Genomic DNA, 14652 nt, shown 5'->3' with positions numbered 1-14652 from the left:
ACGCCAAGCACAGGCTAGATGTGAGCAAGACTCCGGGATGGCAAGCGAAGGCTGACCCAGCGCCAGGCCTGTGACTGGGGACTAATGGTGTCACCGACAGGTGGGGGACGACAGGGAGAGCTGGGGGGGGGGGGGCAGGACAGGACAGTAGCCAGGCGCCAGCTGGTCCAGAGCCCAGAGGAGAATCGCACCGGCAGTGTGGCAGGTGAGGACTTGCGCGAGCTCACGCTCTTGCTCAGAATCTGTGTAGAGTGAGGCACCAGCCTCGTTCTGGTAGAAATGGTGACCTTATGAGAGACAAGCCATTAACTGGGGGTGAGAACCGGACGTGCACTTACAAACGAGTTAGGAAGGCAGATGCCGGGACAGGGCGATTCTGGGAAGACCTTACTTACCCTGGCTTCACCCGAACGGCTCATCCACGGCAGCGCAGCTTTTCGGGGAGAGAAGAATGAGATCTGCTGGAGTGCGGGCCTAGTGAGCTAAACGGCACTGCCGCTGGGAACCGGGAGAGGGGCTGGTGGCATTCCCTGGGTGCTGGAGCTGTCCTAGAGGCCAGGTTGAGCCAGCTTTTTAAAACAAATAGAAGGGTTTCCTTAGAGGCAACTGTTTGGGAACACCAATGTGTGGGAGTTTTAGTTGCCTTTTGGCACCACCTGGTGGCAGCGCTGTGCATCACACAGAGGCCAGAAAAAGGGCCTGTGCAGCGGGTTTCCAAGTAGGGCACGGCTGGATGGGGCTGGGCTGGTCGGGCCGGCCAGTGCTAGCTTCCCCCAGGGTTCCAGTCTGACAAAAGCTGCTGGCTGAGGCACTCACTAGCACTACCCTCCGAGGAAGAAACCAAATTCTTTTAACCTTGCCACTTCCTGTACTTAAAACGTAGACTGTGCTGCCTTCTCTAGTCTAGCTGATCAGGATCCGCGGCGGATGCTGCCTTCTGCTATGCTCAGAGTCCACTGCCCCAGAACATCTTCACTGGGGACCTGGGGGACAAGTGGGGAGAAGGCTTGTGGCCTTTGCCCCAACTGCCTCAAAAGGATTTCCCACTGTAGGCAAGGTGAAGATGACCCCAGGCTGCCTCTCCTTTAAAAGTCAGGAGGAAGCTTGAAAATGCTCAAGCAGTTAGGCCCCATTAACTGAAAGTACCCACATCCGTGAAGCCACGTGCCTGTGCTTGGGACAGTATCTCGTAATAGTAAAGGATGAAATCGCAAATTCCTTAGTTCGAGCCCGAATACTTTCGGTCTTAAGTGCCCTTCTAAACAGTGTAAGGAAGGTCCACGAGATGGGCAGAACAGGACATCATGCCGGTCGAGACATGTTAAAGCAGAGGCAGGTGGGCCTCCCTCCCTCCCGCCTGTGGGCGGATGCGCGGCTCAGCCCAGCCACATGCCGACCTGCCTGCGCCTCAGCCGGGGAGTCCCAGATGGTCTCTACCCAAGCTAGGTATGAGTTACGGTAATTTTAACTAACGACGTGAGAGCGGAACTGCCTCTCTAGTCTCAGTATCTTCATCTGAAAAATGGGGCTAACCGCAGTAACTAGCTCACAGGGCTACGATGAGGACTGTACCACACGGATGGCCTTGAGCACAGCGCCTGGCTTACAGAGCAGCTAATGTCATCACTGTTGTTACTAAACAGACCAAGAGACAGCCGTACCTTGAATGGACCTCCCACAGCTTCTGGTTCATCCGGTAATCCCACACAGAGACCAGGCCCTCCTCGCCGCCGCTGACGACTTTCCAGTCATCCATCTGGACTGCAGAGACGCCCAGCTGGTGGGCAGAGAGCGACAGGGCGAGGGTGTCGGTGCGGAGGTCGTGGATCCTCACCCTGGAAGGCCCAAGATGAGCAGAGGGATTAGAGCTAACGCCTGAAATGACAAATTCCTCCTCAGTTGTAGTCTGTGCACAAGAATATAAAACTCCTTCGCTTGCAAACGACTAAATACTGATATAAAATGTGATCTCCTCATCAGTAGACTGCCGTCGGAGGCCGAGATGCAACAGAAATGAACTAGTTTAGAGTATTCACCGCTTCTTAATCTGAATGACTTAAAAGCGCAAAGAAGACAGACTCAGGACCCTGTCGCTCAATTTACCTGCTCAATGGGAAGACACCTGACCTAGGTACAAGTCCACACAAAGGGAAGTTGAGATCTGACTGGCATTGTGTCTATACGTGGGTATCGGCCTGCCAAGACTGTCCCAAGGCTAAGTTTAACTGTCAGCACAGAGATTTTACTGTTAAGAGGAGGAGGTAAATCGGTTATGCTTGTCTGCAACCCAAACCCTCACCTGGTTGGGAAAATAACACTTTTTGGGTATTTAACTCAACTTTGTAAGTTCATTACCATCTTGCTGAATGCTGGAAAGGGAGCATCTATAGTTGACTAAAGCATAAGAGAAATCTCTCATCCACTAGAAACGCCAATGTACTTAGTTTCTGAAATAAGTAAGCCATGGGAGCTAAAATTAAACGCGGCAACATTTCCGCACAAGTGAACAGACCCCGCCACCTATTAGCGGAGCTGGGCAAACAGTGCTAGTATGTTAAACGTGATTATAAATGTGTTTCACAAAGAAAATGTGAGAAGGAATTATCTGAAACATGTTCCACGTCCTAAGCTCTTAGTTATATGAGCATCCATACAGATTTTCAGAGCTCAGCAAGAAAATTACTTAAGCTGAAAATTCTATAACTAGTTTACCTACCAAATTTGAAAGCATAACTAAGAGTTTGTTTTCTTTTAACAGAAAAGGACTCAAAGTGAACTATCTGGCGAAACTCTCTGAAAGTAATATAGCAAAATACCGAAAGATCAGTGAGGAGCCAACACACAAGCCAAATAGTAACATATAAAACAAACGCTAAATGCAGTAGAGAAAACAGACAGCTTAAGTAAGACGCAGCGTGTCTGTTGGGTCGACAGATGCACACAGGACAAACCTGCCTATTAGCAAGAAGTGCTTCAAATGGGTCACAAAGCAAAACTCAATGTGCGCTATACGCAAAAGGCACATTTGCAGTGGCAGGGAAGAGGGGTGATAATTTTAATACCGGAAAAAGGATTTCAGAACGAACAGTAGATGAGAGTACTTTATAATGATAAAGGGCACAGTTCACTAATGGTTTGTTAAAACCTGCCAGGAAAAAAAACCCAAAACACCTATATCAACCTAATTTTTTTGTAGGCAGATTCTCCTCCCTTTTTTAGTAATTGAGTTTCTTTAGTCATTATAATATACCTCAGCTTTTCTATTTCTTGAGTTATTTTAAATTTCCAAATTTGCAAATTTAGATGAATAAATGACTTTCTATGAAAATAAGAATTCCCAAAAATGACCCTCAGAGACAGAAAATCCAAGTAGATAAAGTAATAAAGAGCAAACTGGGAAAGCTGTCAAGAAGCAAATGTCTCCGCAAAAAAAGAACCTGAAACTGGCCCAGCCCGGAAGGACAGTGACCCCAGGGCCGTGGCCACTGCTTCTTGGGAAAAGAGGGGACGCTTCCAAACTCGACACAAAGCTGACACTCTATTACTGAGAACCTGGAATAAAATATCAACTAATAGAATCCACAGCAACAGTCTGCAAATAGAATCCATCTAGGATATCTAATAGTATAATTAGCCATATTATTACAAAAACAAAAAGATACAATCATTTCCATGGATGCTGAAATTAAATTTGATGAAAAGTCCTTTTACTAGTGTTATTTTTTTTTAAATCAGATATAACTAGATAAAAGAAAACAAGGTGGATAAATTTATCAGTAGAGATGACAATCTAAGACTACAGTAATAGTTCAGAATCAGATGTAAATTAATGCCAAAATTAATATGTAGCTTATGTACAACCACTAGTTTTAAAAATGTAACATAATATCCCACTTATAATAGCAATTAAAGGCAAAATACTTTATAATAACTTTCCCATCTTGGAGTTCTACCATATACATTATACCAAAGCAAGTTCACTAGTAGTGAGAGAAATTACAAAATAAAACTACAATGCAATACACCACTTGTCAGCTATCCACCCAGCAAAGGAAAGTCTGGTAGAACTCCTGGGACCTTTCCTGCTGGTGGGACCTGGTGAGATAGGCACTGAACCGCTCACAGGAGCAGAAATCCCTCTCGGGGAGTGGTGTGGCGACAGTCAACGAAGTAAACGCACTTCCCGCTTGACCTAGGCATTCTGCTTCTGGAAACGCATCCAGGATATGTGTGAGCCGTGCACGCGCACGCACACGCACACGCACAAGGCCATCATCCACAGCAATGTTTTCAGTAGCAAAAGAATGCGGCTTCTGTTTCAGACGACTTGATGACCGTCCCCTTGAAAATCACTTAATAGATCTGGATAAAATACAACTAACATCCTTTAAAAAGCACTGCTGAGTTCTCAGAAGCAGCGACTTCCCCAGGGCCCAAGCCGAAAGCCAGCCTGGAGCGCCTGAGCCGCAAGCTCAGGTGCTCGTACGCATGAGCTGGCGAGGGCGAGGCTGCTGGCAGCTGCCACTCCCAGGAGCCAATGTGTCTGGATGTTCCCGCGCCACGGGGGCCACATCGTATGACTTGGGCCCAAAGGGGGGAGGGAGTGGGAGTACTGAGTCTCCCGCTTTATTGGAAAAAAAAAAAAAAAAAGGCCATGTAAAACTTCTAGAAATGAAAACATAGACCCTGAAACTAAATCCATTAGATAGGCTGGAAAAGTTTGTGAATTAGATGATAAACCTGAAAATTTACCTGGAATGGTGCACAAAGAGTTAAACACCTGAAAAATGTGAAGGAGGGGTTAAGAGACAGAAGGGAACAGGCCGTTCAGCGCACGTCCAAAAGAAGTTCTACAAGGAAAAAAATAGTGCATGGCAAAGAGGCAACATTCAAACAGTTAATGGCTGACATATTTCCAGAATTAGTGAGAGGCACACTCATACTTGAGCACTAATCAGAAGAAACAGGTATCTAAGAGTATCATAATAAAGCAGGAAAATGCAGAAGTAAAAAGAGGTCTTAAAAGCAACCTAAGGAAAAGAGACATTACCTATGAAGGAATGGTAATTAGACTGACAAGAAAAATTAGAAACAACATTTAAGTTGTCATGAATTTGGACGGCACAATTAACTAGCACCATCATCTGAGTTACGGCAGTTATGGTATGGCCACGCAGCGCCCCTGCAGTCACCGGAGAATGAGGCAGATCTCTGCACACTCACAGGCAGCGTCACCGGGACACTACTAGCCGTGAAGACCCCAGGTGTGACAGGTGGGGGGACATATGCTGTGCATGCGCAGACAGCCCTTGGAGACCGCCAGCTCTTAGGTAAGCAGTCACAGCTGAGGATGGCAACAAGGCCACCTGGGAAGACAAGGTCCCAGAAGGCCGAAATCTCCCTATACGTGCCTTCGTGCTTTTGAATTCCATTTGGAATGTGTAGGTTGCCTGTTTGAGTGAAGTAGAAAATATTTAAAGAGAGAATTCTGGAAAGACACACTTGAATTGTTACAGCAGTTACGCTGGAGACTGAGGGGAATAAAGGCGGCGTTTTCTTTCATTTTGGGCAAGTCCTCGTTGTTTAAGAAACGAGAGCTCCTTCACAACTGGGACAGGCGTCTGCGGCCTTCAGAGGTGCTGGCCACGCTGCTTCGTAAGCCGGGTGGCGCGGGTACAGGTATCCCGTGACTCTTTATACTGGACACATACCTTACGTACACTCCCACGCGTCTGCTGTTTTAAGTGAAACAGGATTTTAGAAACGTGTCATCTGAGAGCACAGAGGGAAGATCCGTGAATTCTTCCTGGCTAGAGGTGAGCGTCTGGGCCAGCCATGTGACTGCGGCACAGTCCCTACAGCCAGCGTCCGGTCCCCCTCGTCCCCGTGAGCGAGCTGGGGCTAGCGCGAAGGCGGACAGAACGCGAAATACGCGTGGGAACCAAGGCCCCGTCTGTGCGCACTCAGCGGCACTGGTCCCCGGCGGCCGACGGTGAGAAGGGGGGCGGGGGGCGGTGCTGATGTCGCAGCGGGAGCTCCGCCGGGGCTACGGCCGGCCGGGAACTGAAAGGGACGGGCAGAGAAAATTCTGGCCCAAGTGTTTTTCAGCGCATACTTAGTTAATAAGGGCCTATTCTGCCATGGTGATTTTCATAAAGTGCTCCTCTGTTGAATATTTATACTCCATAATTTACAGTTTGGCTGTTAAAGAGACAAAGGCAAACACAAATTTGGTCCAGAAGTTCAAAGTTTGCCATCTGTTTTCCTATTGTATTTAGATACCAGCATGGATGGCTCCAAACAAAATAAACAAATATACCAAAAGATACAGCATTTATGTATTTTATACAACCACAAAAACCAAAACATAAAAATGGGCCAAATCAGACAAACTTCTCCCCACACACACACAAACAACAACAACAACAACAAAGGAAAGCACTTATATGGCAGCTCCTTGGAGAGGCATCACTCTGGTTTCTTGTCAAGACACAGAAACAGCAAACGCCACAGTGTGCGTACTCCAATTCACATTAAGAATCTGGTGTCTGCCTCAAGCACCTGACAGTGTGCAGAACCAACCTGGACGGCAGCGTACCTTGGCAGAGCCTGTATCCTCAGCACTCAAATCAAATACTCGATGCTGGGAAACAGGTAGCACAGCAAACGGGCACAAAAATATGCCAAGATGACTGATTCCAGAAACAAAAAGAAGCCAATGGTGGATACTGTGAATCCCTATCTAGCAAGCATTTCATCAACTTTGCCTGCTGAAAAGAAAAATAATTGGTCCGAAAGCTGTAATTGTATTATGTTTAATATTCATGGTCGGGTTTGGAGGGCTGTTCCAACACTCCCTCTCTCCAGCCCCTCTCTAATGAAAATCGCACCATAGGAGTCGGCTCTAGCCCGCCAATTAAAACAAAAGACACCAGAACCTTCCAAAGACTCCAGCAGAGGAGCATCCATCTGATGGGCAGGAAAACGCGCTGGAACGGAGAGGGAGGCACGCTCTGGTTGGTCCCGCGCTCAGAGCTTTGAATAACTTAATACGGCACTTGCAGATGGAGCAGATACAACTCTGATGCCCCGCGCGCGCGCTCGCCCGCAGCGGGCAGCGGGACCAGAGGCGCACCCCAACTTCATGCTTGTCAGGGCGAGGAGCAAGCTCCGAGACTCTCTAATTGAGGGTCGCAATTCAGGGCTCGCTTCCCATTGCTTTGGATTAAATAGTCCCACGTAATAATAAGGCAAACTGTACTTGATGGCAAAGATGAAGCCTCTTCTGACTCTGGCTCGGCAGTTTCATTAAGAGGGACCTGACCTTCGGCTATATTTCTATCCAGAAAATAAAGGGAAATAGCAAGAAAGCATTAAAATGTAGGCCTTTAAAAAAAAAAATGACCAAATTAATCAAGAAAACTAGTATTAAAAAAAAAATCAATACATGATTCTGTTTTGTCTCATTGAACCTGGGCTATTAAAGAGGATCTTAACTATAACCTTATATGCCAAAATCAATAGCTTTATGTATATAGCAATGATGATGGCCTTTAGTGAATGATTCATTTCAAACAGCACCGAGAAAACAGCCCAGTTTAGGCTGTGCCTAGAGCTCCGTGTGTCTGAAGGCCGCGACGAAGCTTCGGGTTTTCTGTATGTGGCCCATAAAGAGTCAGAAGCCCCTCAGACTGACCAGCCGGCCTTCCTGGGCCTGCTTCCCCGGCGGGGCCAGCGTGACACAGTCTTGAAGAGCTCTGCTAGACTGAAACTTCTGTGATGCACAACGAGCCACCCGTGACACCACCTGTGGCCACGATGATGGCTATGACCCCAAAATAATGAGGCACGGGGTCCAAACTGGGAATGCAGAAACATTTAGCTTACTTTAATATCCTTTTTAATTTTAATCAGAAGAGCAGACCTAGAATAACCCCTCTATTTTTATGGTAGACTGATTTTCAACGATGGTGCCAAGACAATTCAAAGGGGGAAAGAATAGTCTTTTCAACATGCAATGCTAGGGCAACTGGATACCCCCATGCAAAAGAATGAGGATGGACTCCCACCTCACACCACACACGACAATTCACTGCAAACGCATCATGACCTCAATGTAAGAGCGAACACTATAAACATCTTTTGGAGGAAACACAGGAGTAAATCTTTGAGACCCTGGGCAGGAAGGGGTTTCTTCAGTACGACACCAACAGCACAAGTGACAAAAGCAGATAAACTGCGCTTTATCAAAATTAATACTTGTGCTTCAAAGGACACCATCAAGAGAGTAAAAAGACAATCCACAGAATGGGAGAAAGTATTTTCAAGTCATATCTGAAAAGGGATTGGTATCTGGAATACATAAACAACTCTTACAACTCAACAAATAAAAAGACCAATAACCCAATTAAAAAATGGGCCAAGGATCTGAAGACATTTACCCAAAGAGGCCAAAAAGCACACGAAAGAATGCTCAATGGCATTAGCCATCAGGAGAATGAAACCAAAGCCGCTTCACACCCCTTGGGGACAGCTATGATCAGAGACAGGAAGTGCTGGTGAGAATATGGAGAAACTAGAACCTTCATACACTGCTGGTGGGAATAGAAAAGGTACAGCCATTCTGGAAAAGAATCTACAAGTTTCTCAAATAGTTAAACATAAAGTTACCATATAACCCAGCAGTTCGACTCCTAAGTATGTATCCAAGAGAATTAAAAACATACACATACACAAAATCTGTACTTGAATGATAACAGCAGTATTCATAATAACCAAAAAATGGAACAACTCAAATGTTCATTAACTGCTTAATGAATAAATGTGGCGTATTCATACAAAGGAATATTATTTGGCTATAAAAAGGAATGGAATAGTGATTCGTGCTACAAGTTTATCTTAAAAACACTATGCTAAGTGGAAGAAGCCAATCACAAAAGGGTGTATATTATGTGATCCTATTTATATGAAATGTCCAAAACAGACAGACCCATAGAGACAACAGCAGGTTCGTGTGACAGAACTGGGGGGGTTGGGGGGAATGAAGAGGGACTACTAATAGGCACAGGGTTTCTATCTGGGCCGATGAAAATGTTCTAAAATTAACTTGAAGATGGGTGTACAACGTTGTAAACTTCACACTTGATTGTACAATTTAAATTGGTGAATTGTAGGTATGTGCACTTTATCTCAATAAAGCTCCTAAAAATTAAAAAAGTAAACTAGAGATTATGGGATTTCTTGGTACAGCGAATGCCGACTTGGCAACCTGCCAACACCCTACATGTGCCCTCACCCCCAACTCTTATTCTGATCCCTCCCAGCAGACCCCTGAGAAGCTTCTCCATGTTGATTGCTGAGCTCACTGGCACAGAATAAGCACATCGCAGACGAGAAGACGGTGACAGAATGGGAAGGGACTCATCTGACACAGCCCCCACTGCCACTATAGCGTTTATTTAAATCATTTTTTAAAAAGTAAGAGTTCTGATTCTGGCAAAGATGGAGTAAGTACGCCCCAAACGGCTTCTATCTTTTGCTGAGTACACCCAAAACCTCTGGACAAAACACAAAAAGCAAATGGCTGAGGGCTCTGGAGAGTTAAGTCAAGATGGTGAACTATGGAGAAAGTGGCCAAATGAGGAAGGGGTTTTCCACTTTCCCCCTTTTCTCTGTCTTGCCCAGAGCATGAGCCCCAGTAGCAGACCTGCATGGTGGTGCAGGAGCTGAAACTCCACTAGAAACTCCGTATTACTTAAGAACCAAGCAAATGGGCCCCTGCAATTGAGAGAGAGAGAGAGAGAGAGAGAGAGAGAGAGAGAGAGAGAGAGAGAGAGAGAGAGAGAGAGAGAGAGAGAGAGAGAGAGTGTGTGTGTGTGTGTGTGTGTGTGTGTGTGTGTGTGTGTGTCGGGGGGGGGGGGTGTCTTTGTGGGTTACTTTCCCCTTTCTTTTCTCTGTGGCTCTGCCCCAGAGACAGTCCCTAGTCACATAGCTGTCTAGTGGTAGCATTGCAGGCAGGTAAAACTCTGAGAGAAACCCCACTTCCTAGTCAGAGGCTCAGGGAAAGAGGCCTCCGAAGGCTGGAGAGTGTAGGGATAAAGAGAAGAAACTGGAGAGGGGAGCCCGTGGCACCGTACTACCCCACGCGAACCCCACTCTGGGCTGTGCAGGACGGAACCAAGGCAGCGCAGAGAGGCTCTGCGAGCACCACTGAGACTGAACCCACTGCCGCCTCAGATGAACCCGCACAGCACAGGTGTGGGACAGAGCCAGGGAGGCAGACGGAAGCCTCTGGAAGCTGAACAAACACTAGAATCACCACCCACGGAAGGCAAGTCAGAACTTGCAGTATGAACCCAACCAGGGTGCCTGCTTAAAAAAGAAAAAATCTTAACATTCTCCACAGACGGTGTAACAGGATTTAAAGTGGACACAAAACATTCAGAATGTCCAGGATACAATCTAAAATTACTCGATATAACTGCACCCCCTAAAAACAAAAAAACAAAACAAAAAAAACCCCAGGAAAATGTGATGTGTTCTTAAAGAAAAAAATGATGAACAAATGTCAACCCTAAAAGAACCCACATTCGGGGAATCGTCAAAGACTTTAAAGCAGGTATTGTAATTATGTTCCACGAAATAAACATAAAATGGTAAAGAATGACATTCACAGCAAGCAGAGAAATAGAACTGAACGGAAATTATGAAACAAAAAATACAAAATCTAAAATAAATCCACTGGATGGGCTCGGCAGCAGAACGGAGACAACAGAGGAAAGAGTGGGTGAACCTGAAGCTGACGGACAGAATGCAATCTGTAGAAAGTAAAGTTTAGGAGAGAAAATGAACAGAGCTTCAATGACCTGTGGGACAATACCCAAAGGTCTAACATCCACAACATTGGAGTCCCAGAAGGAGAGGAGAAAGGGTTTAGTGCAGAAAAAATATTTAAAGAAATAATGGCCAAAAACTCCCGAAATTTGGTGGAAGACAAATTTAGAGATTCTAAGTGCTCAGGGAACTCCCAACAGAGGTTAAACGTAAAGTAAAATCCAAAGCGGTCTATTTCCTGTAGACTTTCGCTTGGTAACCCATTCAAGATTCTCAAAAACATTCTAATTTCGAAGCTGTTCATTCATTCTTGCCTTAATTGAACAAATACATACTTTCATTTCATTAAAAACAGCATTAAGTGTTAAGAACCACCATTATTTTATATAACATTTTAAAATTATATCAATTCGAAGATGCCATTGTACAAGATGCATCATGATTTCAGAGACGTGAAAATGTAAGGGAAAAAGAGAAAAGTAAATCTTAGAATACAAAACACACAACTTAAGCACTCACTGAGCACTAGAAGATTCTGTGGTGAGCAGAACTGAACAAGCAGCCCGTTGTGAGACCTAATTTACACGCTCCTCCTCTAACATTACTCACTGCTCTTTCTTCTCGACAAAATATGCATTTAGAAAAGTTCATTGATCTAGTGTTAAAACTCTTGTGCAAAGTCCCCTCCCAGGCTCTCCCTCCTTTATAGCCTTCTCTACCAGCAAGGGAAAAAGCACAATCCAATAATAACGAAGTTTCCACTCTAATCAGTCTCTAATTGTCATCAGATTCCATTTATCTTGTTTTTTTTCTGGAAAGGGTGACAGGCTAAGTGAGCTATTTTTTTTCATTTTTCATTTCAGCCTATTTCCAACTGAACCCATCCCCCCGAAAAAACTCCTTGCAAAATTACACCCTTGCAAACTAACTCAAGCTGATTTCCTTATTTTAATGAAAAACTATTTCTGTCTTAAGCCGGGATAGTTTTATGTATTTTTAGAGTCCATTTCATTCTCAAGTTATTTATAAAGTAATATGACAATGCATTGGAAATTGTTTTTTTTTAATTAAAAACAAGGAAATTTCAGGTTTTTAAAAATTGCATCAGCCATTAAGTAACAGCCAAGGATATCATTCTCTTAATAGTATTTGACCCCTCACTCCCACTTTTGAAATAAAACATAAGCTGCACAATCCTGGGTGTGCCTCTAAGTGATCCCACTCACAGCTATTAAGCTTTTGGGGGGAAAAAAAACCCGACAAGATTTCCCTCTGCTACTTTTAAAAGGTTAGATTTTTTTTTATTCCTTCCTTTTTTCCAGATGTCCAACTGTTTAACCCGTGTTTCAAACTCATATTGCTAACACTGCTATTCTGATTCGTGAAGAACCACCGTACGTGGTGGTGAGCCCAGGACAGACCAGCAGCGGTCAAGCAGCTGGAACGCAGACCTGGACCACCCCGGTTAAAGGCTGCTTGGGACGGCCCCCTCCCCAACTCCAAGTCGCTCGTCTGTTCTTTGCATTCATAGAGATGGAGGGCTCAAAAAAAGAAAAAAAAAACCGAAACACTGGCTTACTAATAAAATGGACTTAATGTGGTCAAATGTCAACTTCAAAGTGACCAAGCGCCCTCTGACCCTGAGCACTCAGCCCTTCATCTGGCGATGGGCCCGTAGGCAGGCAGCCCTGCTCCGGGGGAACGTCGGCTTTACTGAGTCCGTGTAGGGCTCCTAACCCACGGCCTGACGTACTGCTCACAGCGGCCATGACAATCGCTGCAACGGTTCCTCTGGAGCTACCTGAGCAAGGCTTCCCCGGAACCGTTTTGGCTTCCTGGGAGTCTAGCTGTGGTTGACCTCCTAAATGATCACGCTGTAAACAAACTCTGACGCGTAACCTACAGTCCCCGAAACCCCCCATCTGGAAGCCCCAACGAGCCCTCCGCATTTGCTCTCCTGGAAAGCGAGTAGCTGCAAGGTCCCTGTGGGGAGATCGGATCAGATAAGCTCAGTCTGGAAACGAAAAAAACGTGACAGTAAAACTACAAACTGATGTTTCGTTTACTGTGCCACATGCGGGGTCACTTATCCAGCCTAGTGTTTTTACGAGAACTGGACACACATTGAGGAGTACAATTCTCAAGGCTCTGAAATATCAGCCATTTTAGGAGGCCCTGAGAAAAAACGATCCAGCATTTTCTTTCAGTAAAGCACACTCACATGTTCTCATGGCTCCATGGGAAGAGGGCAGTCGAGGGGTGAAGGTCAGGAGTTGAAAATATTATCTGACGAAATAATTATTTTTGCAAGCTGCTGCACTGGTGCGACGGCGATCGAGGGTTTGGCACAAAGGAGCAGCCGCCTGACGATCTGACGCCCCTGCCGAGCAGCCCACCACCTGCAGCCCGGGGCCGGGGCCGGGCCCGGGGAGGGGGTGCCGGCAGACCCTGGCCTCTCGCCACGCTACCTCTCTTCAGGGCACTGGATCAGACATGGCAGATAAGCAGCCAAAAGAAAAAAAAAAAAAAAAGAAAGAAAAAGAAAAGACCAGGGGGCGAGGGTACGCGGAGGGAAAAAACCTAAAATTTGGACTCAGAGAGTCTTTTCAAACACTTTAATCCTTTCGTGCTGATGGTTCCTGGAGCGTCCGTGGCTGGCACTGGACCCTGTGCCGGGAAAATTCGACTCCCGAAGCCAATGCGTTAAAGAGGAGACTGCTAATCAGCTAAATAGAAACTGGAATCTGTTCACATGAAGTCTCTCCCCCACCCCCATCACCAGAGGGACACCATAGTGTTCTGAAATACACTCTTGACATCATTTGGCAGGCAACCCTATTTTGTTGAACATGATTCATCCCTTAGGTTATTGTTTTTAATATTAGAAAGTGAGCTTTTAAATGCCAAACAAATTTTGCAGCAGGGAGACAAAAGATACTCCAAGTGGTCTCACTGGACCTTCCACCAACTGCGTCCACCAAATGGCTTAAAAGACAACCTTCCCATGGTGTCTCAGAAGCGAGGCAGAGGCACAGCTCTGTCCAACTATTACCTAATACGAGACTTTGTTCTCCAAGTTCACAGAGACAGTGTTTGTGGGATCGGGGCTGCTCTCAGGTGGGCAGAGTGAGGACTGCGGAGTGTGAGCTGCAGCGGGAACGCGCGCGCGGGGCAGGCTGGGGGGCGAGGCCGCAAGGGAAGCTGCTGCGGCCACCAAACGCCGCTTGCTACTCAGACGTACCTCCTGTCCATGTTGCCACTGACCATGAGATTGGGAGGGCTGTCCCTGAGGTTGACGCACGTGAAGTCGCCGAGCGCGTTCCCCAGCTTCGAGAGGCAGCGTTCCGCTTCCAGGCTGTACACCAGGATCTGGGGAGGAAGGACACGCGGCGGGCCGTTACGCGCGGCGGGCCTGCGGCACGCACGTTTCACTCGGCGCCGACCGCGCGCGCGTCATCTCGGCTCCCGGGAAACGTGTGCCGCCACTGCACAGCCCCGTCTTCTCCAGGCCCGACACTAGAGGGAAAGGCTGTTAGGGTGACGGGAGGAAACGCAAAAGAAAATCAAGGAAAATCCAGAGAGTGCCTCGGGCCAAGGTGCAAACAAACTCAAAGGACACAAAGAAAAATGCCAAATGAGGAGATCGGGCTTCCCAGTTTCCTAACGCAGAAAAGAGGTGTGGAAAATAAGGTCACTGCTGCCTCCGGTTGGAATCAATGGGAAGGTAACTGAGCCAGCAAGGGTTCTCGTTCTTTTTCCTCTGTATTTACACCGCAGAAGGTCAAAGGAAGACCAGTACGAGCATCCAGGAAGGTGAAG

At 46.4% G+C, this 14652-nt stretch overlaps 1 protein-coding gene across 2 annotated transcripts in view; it reads right to left on the bottom strand.

Annotated features, from left to right (window-relative positions):
- Positions 1-14652, bottom strand: part of FBXW8 (F-box and WD repeat domain containing 8) — a 100867-nt gene that overhangs the window by 4164 nt on the left and 82051 nt on the right. Inside the window, exons 8-10 of one of the 2 annotated variants that reach the window (XM_016149492.2) lie at positions 14075-14202; positions 1662-1835; positions 396-433 (exon numbers count right to left, since the gene is read on the bottom strand). In XM_016149492.2, the coding sequence (XP_016004978.1) occupies positions 403-433; positions 1662-1835; positions 14075-14202 (333 nt within the window). In that variant the 3' untranslated portion in view covers positions 396-402. The remainder of the gene's footprint in view (positions 1-395; positions 434-1661; positions 1836-14074; positions 14203-14652) is intronic. The other variant, XM_016149488.2, reaches the window with a different exon arrangement.

The sequence above is a fragment of the Rousettus aegyptiacus genome, unplaced genomic scaffold (genome assembly GCF_014176215.1).
Source record: "Rousettus aegyptiacus isolate mRouAeg1 unplaced genomic scaffold, mRouAeg1.p scaffold_m13_p_5, whole genome shotgun sequence".
Lineage (NCBI taxonomy): Eukaryota > Metazoa > Chordata > Mammalia > Chiroptera > Pteropodidae > Rousettus > Rousettus aegyptiacus.
The sequence above is the reverse complement of the archived record's forward strand: the minus strand, read 5'-3'. Positions and strand labels throughout refer to the sequence as shown.